General features: G+C 46.4%; 1 protein-coding gene across 1 annotated transcript in view; it reads right to left on the bottom strand.

The window, feature by feature from the left end:
• The window catches only part of Tbc1d16 (TBC1 domain family member 16), a 43,556-nt gene that overhangs the window by 12,084 nt on the left and 16,945 nt on the right, over nucleotides 1-14,527 (bottom strand). Inside the window, exons 7-12 of the mRNA XM_077669900.1 lie at nucleotides 12,648-12,842; nucleotides 8,664-8,839; nucleotides 7,111-7,275; nucleotides 6,213-6,361; nucleotides 4,146-4,280; nucleotides 1,886-2,072 (exon numbers count right to left, since the gene is read on the bottom strand). Of these exons, the coding sequence (XP_077526026.1) occupies nucleotides 1,886-2,072; nucleotides 4,146-4,280; nucleotides 6,213-6,361; nucleotides 7,111-7,275; nucleotides 8,664-8,839; nucleotides 12,648-12,842 (1,007 nt within the window). The remainder of the gene's footprint in view (nucleotides 1-1,885; nucleotides 2,073-4,145; nucleotides 4,281-6,212; nucleotides 6,362-7,110; nucleotides 7,276-8,663; nucleotides 8,840-12,647; nucleotides 12,843-14,527) is intronic.

Below are 14,527 nucleotides of genomic sequence, written 5' to 3'. Positions count from 1 at the left end.
CTTATTAAATTTTGTTTGGAATGGTTCCTTGCCACTGGTGCCACCAAAGCTTAATGAGCTGTAAAATTAGTTTGAAGCGGTGCACCAAAAAGCCACTCTTATTGCATTCACCAGTGTTCATAGTATTGGAAAATTTAAGATTACAGTTTTATGACCAACACTGTTTTGTCTGCTGTTCCACCAAAAATGAATAATTATGTCTAATTATGCTGGGAACTAATTGACCAACTGAAAAAAAATTGGCACATTTGAAATCAGTAGGAAAAAAGCAGCAAGACTGACAAGTTTCACAAAGTTTACGTATCAACTAAAGGAAGTTGTTTGAAGACCAGTGTTCCCCCGTTAATGGCTCCAGCTGGATGACACATTTCACTGGAAATGTGTGAGCTTGAACGTGAAAAACCAACAACAGCAGAGAAAAAAGAACGCAAACACAATGCGGCAGCGTAGCATCCATGTTTTCTTCTCTTCCATCCTTCGTTCTTCACATTCAAGCTGAAATTTCCAGTGAGTATAAATCTAACTCGCCCCATCTTGAGCAATGTTACAGAACACATCTCACCACTCCTTCTGAGGCACTCAACATGTTCTGCCACAGGACAAAATTACACCCAGTTCCAGCCAGAGTGAGATACGCTGAAACAGTGGAGCTGTAGTTCTCTTGCGTGAACAGCGCTCGCCCAAGAACGGCAGCGCCGCCACCACGCAAATACTACGGTTTGCGTAAAAGAATCGGCAGCTTGACGTCAGCGATGGGAGGCTCCCCCCCCCACTTTCCCTCCCTAAGTGGGAGGTAGAGGAACTTGCCCCTTCAAGACCGCTGCGCCCTCTATTGGTGGGTCCGGGAACTGGTTTCTGCGAGGCGGCCGGCGTGTCTGGGAAGCCGCCCTTATCCTTGCGTGACGCACGACCTTCAGCAGACGGACAAAAATGCTCAAACTAAACTTGACCTAACCTAACCTCGACCTAAAGGCTCAACCTAACTCCGCTGTTAACCCTTTCGCTGTCACCGACGTACCGGCACATTTTCGCATTTCCCCTCCGCAGTGTCACTGACGTACCAGTACGTTTTCCACTGTGCGTTCAAAAATTCGTGCCACAGCACAAAGCGGGCACGCCTGGACTGTTCGCACCATCTGTTCAATATTTCTCGTAGCTCGTATTTTCACTCGATACTTTCTACAACGGTACAATGAAGAGTACGGAGCGACCGCGCCCACTTTTCATTGCTGGGGGGCTTGGTCGCTCCGCGCGCTGTACTTTGTCGGGATGAGTGACCTTGCGGCACGCACGTGATTATGGGTGCAAGGTTGTTGTGCCATTCGCAAAGGGTTTCTAGGTTTTTTTCGTTCTTTTCCCGCGTCTGCTATGGCGCGCCAGGTTAGAACAACACACTGTTGCCTTTACAATAGACCAAAACATGACTCAATTGTGCCTTTCGCTCGCTAATTTCTGTGCATCGTGCGGGCTGCTGAAAGTGCTCCCTCCATGCGTGCTGTTACTTTTGGATGGCCGACCGCACAGGGCCTTCGGAGCGATGGCTCTTTGATTCTGATCCGAACATGACCTAATCTCGGATTTGCAATGACAGTTCCTCATCCGTGGAAGTGGTCTGAGTTTCACAGCATCAAATTCTGATGTTGAAACGGTGGGGTCGTCGTCCCGGAAGCGTGCACGGCAAACTGAAACTACTATCTGAAAGAAAAGCCATTTCTCACCCAGGCTCTTCCCTTTTAACGGGTTACGTTTCAGATGTTATCATAGTCAAATAAATCACTATGTTCTTTTCCTCAGATTTCGGAAACCAAGCCGACACTGGGGGTGTGTCACGACCAGGAACACCCGACAGTGAAAGGGTTACAATACTGAGGGGAGAAGCACCAACCAGGTTGAGGTCCATGTCGCCGTCTTTGGGCGAGCTGACAAAGATGGTCCTCTGCATCAGTCCCACAAAGCACCAGAAGGCCTCTGACTCATCCTGGATCTCCGCCAGGACGGGGGCCAGCAGGTCCGACATGCCTTGCGTGTATCCCAGGCTCGGGTTGCAGGCCGCATAGTTGAGCAGGATGTTCCTGAAAGGGAGGGAGGGAGGATAAAAGCTCAGCTCAGGGTGTCTCACAGCTACCATGAATGGTACAGCTGAACCTCGTAATAACAAACACTGATATGGCGAATTATTGCCTATAGTGAACGAAGTACAAACTTTGGTTGGTCAGGCTTCATTTCAATTACACTTATTCTTTTACAACAAAAATGAAACTGCGAAAGCCGCGCGCGACATCGGATGTAATGAAAAAAATATTTGACCAGGAGGCTAAGAAGCTACTTGGCAAAACCCCCGTAGTCCAAAACTGCAGAAGTGTGCAGGCCCTTTTGTTCAATAACACTGTGGAGAACTCCATCCTGCTCAGTGCTGTGAGTAGACACCTGACGAAGCTCACATCCTTCATCAAATGAATAAGGACGCAGGCCTATTTCGTCAAGTGAACTTTGTTCTATTGTAATTTCATGTACTAATGTTCCGGATCATTGAGCTTGCATGCAACCAGGAGAAAGGTAAGGGTTGCCTTGCTTATAGTGGGTTCGAAGCCTAAAAAGATGCAATTTTGTATCAAGTATTTTTGCGCAAGCCAGATTGTCAATTTCATAAGGCCGATTTTTACCTCTGCTGTTACCACGAACATCGGTTATAATGAACTAAGCTGCTGTCCCAATACTACTTCCTTATAACGAGGTTCGACGGTACAATACTTGTCTCGTTGCACCGGAGAGTGCAAGCAGCTCCTAGGATTAAAGCTTTATGCATTAGACAGTCATGTCAGCACCAAACATCCCTTTATGCCATATGAGCTTGGCATATTAGGTAATGTGGAAAAAAAAAAAAAAGAAGCTCACACTAATGCTCAAGACTTGAAGGGAGCGAAGCTGTACACAACCTTCACGACCATCACGAAGGTTAAGTGGTGCTGGTGGCCCAAAAAAATGGCGCGTACCCACTAGGGGAATTGGCCAAGAAGAGTTATGTTTCCATTGTAATGAATCATGCGATGCCAAATAATGGAACAGAGGGAAGAATTTGGTTTAAGTTCAAGAGAAAGAGAGAAAAAACACGAAAAACAGCAGAGAGTAGAGTAGGAAAACTAGGTAAAAGTGAGCCTAATCGGAATATTTTTAACACTCCAGACGAGCTGTCTCTGAAATGAAGGAGTGGATGGCATTGCACACGTCCCTATGGTGCACGACTGCAGCCGATTTGCTTCTTCTTCGCTGCCGCAACAACCTTTACTCTATCATCATTAAATGTGAGCTTCTTTCATTTTTTTGGAAGTGATAATCATTGGACAGCACCTTGGAGGAGCATACGCTATAACCTTTCTTTCTCATTCCGAGCAAGTGTTGCGACGATTGCGACTAATGCTGGAGATTGTCTCTTTTTTTTGGGGGGGGGGGCCAATCTTGGCCAATCTCCCTAAGTGGGTACGCTTTGCTTGACAAACATTCGCCAGGGACACTGGGAGGTGGTCGCGAGGCACGTACACACGAGCTCTAGGTATTTTCTTGGTATTTTGAACTGCGGACACGAAAAATGACGATTTGCTAAAGAGCTTCACTCTTAAAAGTCTGCGAGCCTTCCGATTCTCACTAAATAAATAATATACAATAGAACCTCGTTACAAGAGACACTCAAGGGAACCAAAAAACATGTCTCTTGTAACCAAGGTCTCTTGTATGCAATGTTGCTAACATGGCGAACATAGGAGAACCAACCAAACTGCTTTCATTCAAATGTCTTTTACAACCATGTGTCTCTTGTAACAGTGTCTCTTGTAACAAGGTTTTACTGTAACACCTTCGGGCGCTGCAGGTATAGGTTGAATAAAGAGTAAAGAATAAAGGGAAGTGTGTGAAATATAAGCATCCCCTTCCAGTCACCATCATCTTAAGTTTGACGTTAGCGTTTCCCCTTTACCACACACCTTTCACGACCAACGCTTCATGCGGAAATTCAGCTCCAGCATTAGCAATTTCCCACCCGTTTGCGTCTCAACGGCCCCAGATTTTCAAAGAGACACTGTGCGAAACTGCAAAGCAACGGGTGCACGCAGAGGGAAGGGAGGGCTCAGGGCAGGGGAGGGGGAACGCACTTCATGAGCTCGATGTTGGGGTTGTCGTCGCCGGCGTAGAAAGGATTGGTCCGGTCCGTGCGCACCACGTCCTTCTCCACAGTGCACTCGACACTGCGCCAGAAGGCCTCGCGCTCCGCCGGACTCATCCGCTCCCTGCGAGGCAGTCATGTAGTGACCATCATCACCATCATCATCATCATTGTCACCAACCACGGGCAGGTGCTAGAAGTAGTATATGACTAGTATAATGACAGTAGTATACTTTGAAGTGATTACTGCACTTCCACCTCCATAATGCACCCCGTCCTGTTCAGAACTCCTCCAATGACAAATCACCGACTCCTGCTGTGGCTGGCTTAACAGTGCACAGTACAGTCGAACCCCTTCATAAGAGACACGTACCGAGGAGCAGTTTCTGTCTCTTATATGAGGGGTCTCTTATATGCAGGGTACCACGTTTTCGCTTACTAATCACCCCCTAGTTCAATGTGGGCACCGTATGACTAAAATACGTTCAAAAGAACGCTACAGCATGTTGCAAAAGGTCTTTCCTATGGTCTCCTCGATTTGGCTACACTTTCTGCACCAGTTGAGGCGGTGCAGCACTCTCGCATTCGATTTGCCAGTGCAGCTAGTGCCACCTGCACTGCGGCCCTTGATTTGACGCTGTGCTGTACGAGTTCTTCTACACTTCTGCACTAGCCTCTGTGCGAGGTCTCGTCTCGTGCAAGGTGCAGCGTGCTTTGGCACGTTTTTTGGTGGGCATCGTAGCAGACGGCTCCAGCATGATACTTGTGTCAGTAAACGGAGTAGAAACGACAGCATTCCCTGTTTTAGATGAGAATGGTCATCACGTGCAACAAGATAGTGCATTTGCATACGAAACACGAGGTGAGTGCATGGTGATGCCATATCGAAAAAAAAAAAAAACGCAAGCGTGCAAACACGGACTGCAGCAGACGACGTTTGTAAACTTTTTCCCTTGACTCCCTAGAGAAGGCAAGCATGGCACGGGGCGGCAGAAAGTTAGATGGGCAGATGAGATCAAGAAGTTTGCGGAGATAAGTTGGTCATAGTTAGCACAGGACCAGGATAATTGGAGATCCATGGAAGAGGCCTTTGCCCTGCAGTGGGAGCCTTCAGCAAAACCATTACTGATAACTAGTTCCCCAAAAGTGGAATGAACCATTAAAAAATTCTGTCAGCTAAGGTTCAGATAAATTTCAATAGATGTGTGTGAGCGAGCTTTTCTAGGTGGCGAGATACTAATTCTAAAACAAAGTCCACATCTGATACACATATCCTTAGCCTATTGATGAATGCTAGCATGACAACCCACCCACTCCAATGCTAATGCGGTGTATTACACCATACACTATATACGCTGCACCACGTTTCAAATTTCAGGTTGAGCTGAATCACAGAAACACCTGCCTTGTACAAAATGTCACCAAAAGTTTGGAATACTCAGCCAGTCCAAATTAATCTGCATCCAACTGCAATGGCCGTGGCTGGGGTTTGTAACCCAGATTCGGCTTTCGCACGTTACACCTCGATTCCAAGTGCAGACACAATACATTGAGGGTTTCATGCCGCAATGAGCTGAACAGAAATGGAAAACGTACCGATAAGTGGCAAAGTCGTGTATTTCACGTGAATAGCTTAGAAATGTTACAGAGAGAACATGTAGCAGAGAACATGTTATAGAGAACATGAATAGTTACAGAGTTACATGAATAGTGTTACATGAACATGAATAGTTACAGTTACATGTACATGTTACAGAGAACATTAATAGCAGAGAACATGTTACACTAACAAGTGCTCTCCTGAGCAAAGTGTGGCTACCACTACTAGCGAAAGAGAGAGAGAGAGAGAAAGAGGTGTTGATTGATTGATTGTGGGTTTCAACGCGCTGACGGAACGCAGGCGATGAGGCACACCGTAGCAGAGGGCTGCATGTTGATTTTGACCACCTAGGGGTCTTTAACGTGCGCCGAAACCTCGAACGCACAGGAATTTTTGCCTTTCGCCTCCATCGGAAAAGTGAGAGAGGGAGGGAGAGAAGGGGGGGGGTGTCATTACCTCAGCTTCCGAATGCCCTGGTACTCGAGAAACCGGTCATTGCGGATCTGCTCCCGCTCCTCGAAGGTGGACGAGAAGGCGTAGTGCTGCAGCAGCAGGGGCCAGGCCTCCTTCCGCAGCCGCGGCTCGAGGCCCCGGAAGAAGATCAGCTGCAGCAACACGAGTCACACGGACGAAACATGAGAGCCGTTCATGAAAACTCGCTGCATATCTCCTCACTCCGCCCTATATGTCTTCGGAAGAGTATATAGTCATCTTGCCACACCTGCCACAACATAAATGCCTCTCTTCCACCACCTCTCCCACTCCTCTCTTGATGCAAATGAAACGGAGGCTTGTTCAGCGCAATTCAATCCTTCACACTGCTCGCCCACCATCTGTTGGGACAGCTTTTCATTTCTTGTTCTGCCTCGAACAGCACGAGTGGCAGCTCTGCTCTTTTTGTGCTGGCTTTCATCGAGCTGTAGCCTTTCTGCCCTATTTCTCACGCATTGTTTTTTTTTTCACTCACTATTGTAAAAACAAACCCAATGTGTATTCTTACTCAAAGAACACCTTCTCAATCTCCTACCTCTGGCCGCTGACCACATACTTTTAACCATGATCTTTTAGATCATAGGTGCTCCCAATTGTGTGCCAATATTTTGCCTCAAATGTGGCTGAGATTTCCTTTGCGCTATATAGTGGTGACAAGTATGGACCAGTCCAGCCGCTTTAGTAGTTTGGTGTGGTTCTGCCGCACTTCTTTTCAATGAAGCATTTCCACTTTTGGCTTGAAGGCTGAATCGAGGGCAGACGTACATACAGACAGATCTAAACTTTTTCGTTTGAGTACCCCAAGAAAGACCATTGCCTTCAATAAACAAGCGGACGGACGGACGGACGGACGGACGGCCACCTTTCTGAGCTGGCAGTCGTCGTCGATGCTGCCGTCGTCGTTCATGTACTGGCGCCAGACCTCCTCGTCCACCGGGGTGTCCCACATGCCCTCCTCCGGGTGACACTCCTCGGCTGACACCTGGGGCTTGGACACCGAGAAGTGGTCGTAGGGGCACGCCTCGCTCTGCACAAGAAAAACAAGGCAGGGCGGAAAAGTCTTTCGTTTCCACCCGTTGATGACGCCTTGCGACAAGCATTTCGTGCTCTGCTACTCTTCTCACGAACCCCAGTTCAGTGGTTCGTGACATGAGTGCCTCGTTTAACATGTTTTGTCATCGTATCCATGGGATGCGTATTCACCTTACTTTCAGTCAACGGGTGGTAGCATAAATAAGAGCGGCCACGGCGAATGTGAGTACTTGCTGTTAATGCGTTGTACACTTTGAGCAAGCAAAGTAGATTGCAAGCTATATATTGGCTTAACGTTTTGTTCTTATAAAGCAAGCTATGCCATCTAACTCCCTGCAACCCCTGAAGCATCAAAGGTAACATAAATATGAAAGCTGATCATACAGTGGCAGGGAATTTCCTGTTACAGTAAGGCTGGGCTGCTATCATGTCGGACTAGTGCATTTCTAAATCTTGCATTGCAGGCACCTACAAAACTTACGACTTACCTAAAGCAACCGACCACATTTAATATACGAAGTGATTCACGGCGCCATAAGTGCCCATTTTTGCCGCAATTCCCCGAGAAAATGGAAAGAGCGTTTCTAGCAAGAAATCATAATTTCCAGCTTCATTTCCGACAAGATTTATAGATTCTAAAGCTTGAATCGACAGCTTCTAACTAGAAAAATTCTTAGCCTGCTACCAATGACTACCATTTCCAGCTTGCAGGGTTTTTTTCCCTTCCAGCTGGACTGACAAATGCTAGCTGGAAGTAATAGCTGCCAGCCGGGCAAAAATTTCAATCCAGCTAGAAACTAAATTTCTAGCTAGAAATTCGTTTGTTTCCAGCTAGAAGAAGTTTTTTCTGTTTCAATAATCCAGCTAGGAAAAAATGTTATTTTCACCTGGCATACCTCCTTATATAAGCCAATTTTCGCCTTTTTGCCATGAGTGGCAAAATGAAAAACCCGCATACCTCTTTCGCAACATTGTAATTGTGAGTCCGCGTTGTTTTGAAGATGTAGTAAGTTCGTTCAAAATGAATTTCAGGATTTGACCCAGACATGCGTGAAACCAGTCACCCTTAGAAGTATATTTCAAAAGCTAAAGAGATGTCTCCAGATTAAAGATACTACAGTAGTACGACTGTCAAAAACATTGACTTCAGCAAGTGTCCTGTAGAATGAACCCCAGGTTGCGCAGCCATTCATGTGACCACGCAACAAACATTAACTACATCTGCCCAAGCAGCGTTTAATTATTCATAATTAACTGGAACACGTGTCGAAACGAGATGCTCTCTTATCGTGATGCGCCACGATGGTTTCGGCCGCAACCGCCTGCCTCCTGCAACTTCCAGCCTCTAGTGAGACCGCAACGCATTCCCCTCTCGACGCCCACCTTCTTGTTGGTGCCGCGGGTGAGGAAGTCGAAGTCCCCCAGCACGGGTGCCAGCCTCTCCAGGCCACCGTGGTGGAAGTGGAAGATCTTGTACTGGCTCTCGCGGCTCGCTATCACCAGCTGGCCAGAGGTGCACTCGCGGTTGCTGAACAGCAGCCGCAAGGACCGCATCTGGCCTGCACACACACGCGCAAGAAAGGGTTCAGACAACTTCAGCTTGGTACACACCCACACACAGCACAATGACCGCACCCCAAGCTGGCCGCTGTGTATATTGTATCGCAAGGATCGTCAGCTCGTTTCAGCTGATGTTGACGGCACACAATGGCCAATTGCCATTCGTTGAACGGTACGTAAACAGCTACGTAAACAGACAGCACCCACGACGACTTACCGTATTTATTCAAATACTATAAGGTGAGGTTTTTTTCTAAAATCCGTAGTCTCAAACTCATAGCCTGCCTTATATTCGAAGTTCAGTGTGTGTGTGTATATATATATATATATATATATATATATATATATATATATATATATATATATATATATATATATATATATATATATATATATATATATATATATATATACCGTAATTGCCCGATTCTAACGCGCACCTTTTTTCCGGAAAAAAAAGGTAAAAAAATCGCATGCGCGTTAGAATCGGATACGAAACCGAAACTGCCGAAACAACGGAAATTTCGTCTCGCCCATCGCCATCTCAAGATGGCGCCAAAGCTTTTAGCGATGATTTTTCGGACGCAGGAAGCATAGGCGCCCAGGGTTTTCTATCGGCGTTCACACAAATCGTCAAATCGTTCCACTTGCGCACTTGATAACAGCAATGGCAGCAGCGGCTCTCGCGCGTTCAAAACGAGTGGTCGGCTGAAGCGTGCGCCTCTGGAGAAGTTCGCAGGATGGGCGTGCGAGGCGTGGGCTACGATCCCATCGACCATGGTTGAACGTCCGTTATAAAGTGTGGCATCGCGAACGCACTTGACGGCACCAAGGACGAGATGTTGTGGTCAGCGGAGAGCGACGAGGAGGGAGATGAGTGAGATTACTTCGAGAAATAAATCGCCCGTTTATCTCGCATTCGTTTTTCTTACTCACAAAGTTCCGTGCGCGTTACAATCGGAAGTGCAAGTTTTTTCGGTTTTTTTGCCAGGAAAATAGGGTGCGCGTTAGAATCGGGGGCGCGTTAGAATCGGGTAATTACGGTATATATATATATATGTGTGTGTGTGTGTGTGTATCTATACTACACAAACACACACACATATACCGTATTTTCCGGTCTATAAGTCACACCTTTGTATAAGTCGCACCCCCCTCAAAATGACAGTTTTTCCGAAAAAAACGTATATAAGTCGCACCGGTGTATAAGTCGCACCGGTATACAAGACGCACCGGTATACAAGACGCACCGGTATACAAAACGCACTTGTTAATTACGTAAACTCATAGTGAATCAGATCATTAGAAAGTGCGGCGAAAGTACATGGTTGCTGCAGCCGCCGCCTGTGAACGCACCCCTCGGTAAGGAGGGCTAGACGTGCATATACCGTCCAAAGTCTAGCCAGAACTAACTTCTCAAAAATGGTTTATTGATACACACAGATGGCGTGTACTTAGACGGTGTTTAGACAAAACCATCGAAGCCTTCTTCCGCAGACTCGCTAACAAATAATTCAGCAACTTCAAGTGGGAGTTCCGCCGGCGTATCGCTATCGCCCTCCGACTCACTGATGTCTCCTTCGCCAACATCGTCACCACTCATGGACCGGATTACTCTGGCCTTTATCAACCCGGCTACAACTGTTTTTGTAGAAATGGAGTCCCAAGAGTCAGAGACCCACTTGGCCACCTCTCCAAACGTCGCGCGTGTCTTGCGTGCTGTCGTAAATCCGCGCAATAAAGGCGTCATGGCAGACGGAAGTGACGCGAACGGAAGCAACCCGAAATTCGAAACTTATCAGCAAGCTGTCATTTTAAAAATTAGCAGCACGTTTACCTCCTTCAGAGTAACTTTGTAATAATTATAAGCTGTCTTTTGTTTTTGCAACCCAGTTTGATGTTACTTTGAATTTATTCTGAAATGTAGTTACTGCGCATGGCAGAAAGTGACGCGCGGTTGTTGCAGGCCATTATGATTATTTTTGACAAGAAAAGTTGCAAATTCTTTGGTTTAACATCCTGAAGCGACATATGGGCTATGAGAAACGCCGTAGCGGTGGGCTTCGTATTCATTTAGACCATAGAGCTGTGTCTCAACGTGCGCTGGCCACGCGTGGCCGCCGCGAACTGGATTTATTCCATACATAAGTCGCACCAGTGGATAAGACGCACCAACGAAAATTTCAGAAAAAAAACGCGACTTATACACCGGAAAATACGGTACATATATATGTGTATATATATACACATACATACATACATACATACATACATACATACATACATACATACATACATACATACATACATACATACATACATACATGCATACAGTGATTTTCTGACTCTCCAAAGTGCACCCTCGTTTTATAATCGTGACCACCTTATAATCGAATAAATGCGGTACTCGTGATTTTGCGATGGTGCTGGGTTTGTCAGTTTCATCATCGCTTAGAAATGGCCCGGTATGGGAGTTATACAGCATCATTCAAATAGAAGGCAATCGACTATGCTCTGAAGCACGGCAACTGCGCCGCCAGCTGGTACTTCGGAGTCTATGAAATTCACCTCCGATACTGGAGATGCCAGCATGACAAGTCGGAGGCTAGAAATGAGACGTCACAAGTTTTGCGTGGGCTGAGGACTGGCAGTTGAAGAGGCAGTGGCGAACTGCATGAAGGATCGTCAAGAGTTTCAAGAAGATGCGGAAATTTAACTCGCCCGACGCTATCGAGGACGCTTTGCTCTGGGAGCATGAAGATGCAGTCAGTGATGAAAGGGTGGGCTCTGACGAAGCGGTGTGTGATGACAGTTCGAATTCAGACTCTCAGTGAGGTTGGATCTATGAAGAAATAAACTGGCACAGTGCAATTCTTGTATAGTTATCATCAAACGAACCGCAATCACGAAAATATGATTTGATTGATTGAGGGTTTAACGCGCCGACGCGCGCAGGCGATGAGGCGTGCTGTAGTGGAGGGCTCCGGATTATTTTGACCACCTGGGGATCTTTAACGTGCGCTGAAATCTCACACACATAGGAGTTTTTGCTTTTCGCCTCCATCAGAAAAGCGGCCGCCGCGGCCCGAAATCGAACCCGTGACCTCGTGCTCAGCAGCGCAATGCTTTAGCCACTGAGCCACCGCGGCGGGAACGAAAACATGAGCCAGAATACACAAATAAAGTAATTTCTTTCCGTGCAAATCGAATCGACGCTTGGTTTAATTGCAGTAAGAAAGTTAGGAAAAGTTAGGAGGTGTGGCTTTCCGAATATACCAATACAGCACCATTATTAGACCTCCATGAACAGTACTTTTTGATTTTGCATGTTCTGTTTGACATTTTCATGCTTGCATATGTACGTCTATCACAAAGGTCAGTGTTGTTCGAAATTGGCTCTCTGTTTACGGTGCCCGTCCCATGAATCCTGGCATGCATATTGTTTATCCTGCACCTTAATTAAAATGTTCCCTCGGAATTTCACCCCGTACAAGCATTGCAACCCCGCACTTTGCCTCAAATTTTTCATGAAAAAAAGTGCGATCACTAAGCAAGTAAATACAGTGGACTCTTCTTAAGACGAACACTATGGTTAAGACTAACAACATTTTTGCTCTCTTGTAACGTCCACAATGCAAGGAACCTCCGTTTAAGACGAATTTCTCGTAATACGGACAAATTTTTACAGTCCCTTCGAGTTCGTCTTAACGGACGTCTACTGTATGGTAAATGTGCGGGCACATGCATTGGTGCACACAAGATGCACCCCGCATGCATGTGTACGGGAACGAACGCCTGCCCACTGACCGAGGTCCACCGAGAACTGCCCGCAGGGGCTCTCCTTGGTCATGGACAGCCGCGAGGGGCTGCGTCCGCTCAGGGAGCCGTTGTCCGGGAAGCTCAGGTTGTGCGCGTGCGCCAGCTGCTCGGGCGTGCCTTCCTCCAGCATGAAGCGCGAGCCAGATCGCAGCCGCTCCAGAAGCCGACTTGAGCCATCCTCTCCTGGTACGTGGAGTGAGAAGGGCGTGCCGGTTTTCATTAAAACTCAGCATCCCTATGTAAAGAATGTTCAGAGAAGTGCAAAAGCTCTCTAACATTACAACTGCATCAAAAGTGCATCAAAACGTTCGCTGAAGGTGCATCCAATCGATACTCAAATCTTCAAAGACCCAAATCAGAAACAAAGAACAAAACGGTATGCGACGATTTTTTCCGCGCTAAGTAAAAGCACCTATAAACGATCTAAATGTATACTGATAGCATGTGGTTTATGAGATAAATGTACAATATTGTGCTCCTCCTTCATGACTGATGCATGTATTATCTTATCTAGAACCATTCCTTTTTTTGCGATTTTCAAGTACCGTATTTTCGCACGTATAACCCACCCCTGCATATAACTCACGCCCCTACTTTCAGCCTGCCGAAAAAAAAAAAAAACATTGCGTATTGCCCGCACATTTGATACAGAAAGGGCTGCACCAAAGCTACTACCACTCAAGCAACACATGATGTAGTATGTAGACAGAAAAAGTGCATATTTAACAAGTAGAATACACTGACTGCAAGGCGAAAGTCACAATTCACTCATTTTCACTGCTCTCGCTAGGGCTATCACTTGAGCCGCAGTCCTCACTGTTGTACACGAGGTCATCTTCTGTTCCATCCATGTTTTTTCTCCCTTGTCCCTGTATGGTTTGCGGAATCGCTGCCGTGAAAGATTTAGTCAGTGCTACTATGTAGGAGCTTCACGGCACAACAATCATTGCCGTGAAGCTGCACTAAAGGAGAAACCCCGCGTACTATCCGCCCCCATACTTTGCCACTGAAATTTTCGCATTTCTGGTGCGGGTTATACACGCAAAAATGCGGTAATGATGGTTTTGACACGATTGAAGCCCAATTTCACACGCGCGCCGTGCGTCCACAGATCTTATCAGAGCTTTTCAGTCAACCAACCGGTCTATGGGGAAGTGCTTTAGTTTTCTGACAAGACGCTATCGGTCCCACTACGAAGGCTTTCGCTTTAAAAGAAATCGTTCGCATTAAAAAGTCCCCGCAATGGAAAACATCCAGAAGCTTAAGATATTTCAAGGTAGAACAACTACGACAAGTTTACTGGAAGCTGTGTCTTTTTGCGCGCAATAGGAGACATGAAAAACTGCTACCAAGAAGGCATCGAATTACGAAAGAAGAAAAGCAGCTGAAAACTCGTAAAACCTGCGTACAATGCCTAGCCAGAGAAGCCCCAGTTGTTTGTGCATGTGTGTGTGTGTATTTACGTACACAACACACACGTAATCCATGTAAATACTCCTTTGGACTCTGGGTACCTCTCTTTCCACCCATTTTCTCCAGACAAATCAAATTTATCAGCTCTTCACTCAAACCTTAACTCCTCAAAGCAAACTGCTGTGCTTGCTACGTGATCTATCACATGGGCTGGAGGGAAACAGCCACCATAGTATTTCGCACCTTTATGCAATGCAACAATTGGTATTAAAAACATAAACCTAAAATACACTGCAAAAAACATCCCGGGCCATCTCCACTAACGCAAAACCTGGGGAGGGACGAAGTATGCAGTGTATAAGTGTACTCTTGGCACCTTGGCGTTTTTGCCAATGGAGATGAAACCGTCTGGGGGTAGAGGTATACAGCTTTGCTGTAAAAGTCTCTTGTCTTTG

Source organism: Haemaphysalis longicornis, unplaced genomic scaffold (genome assembly GCF_048455015.1).
Source record: "Haemaphysalis longicornis isolate Haplotype H1 unplaced genomic scaffold, Haemaphysalis longicornis Haplotype H1 scaffold_5, whole genome shotgun sequence".
NCBI lineage: Eukaryota > Metazoa > Arthropoda > Arachnida > Ixodida > Ixodidae > Haemaphysalis > Haemaphysalis longicornis.
Note: the sequence above shows the minus strand (reverse complement) of the source record. Positions and strands in the feature narration are given on the sequence as shown.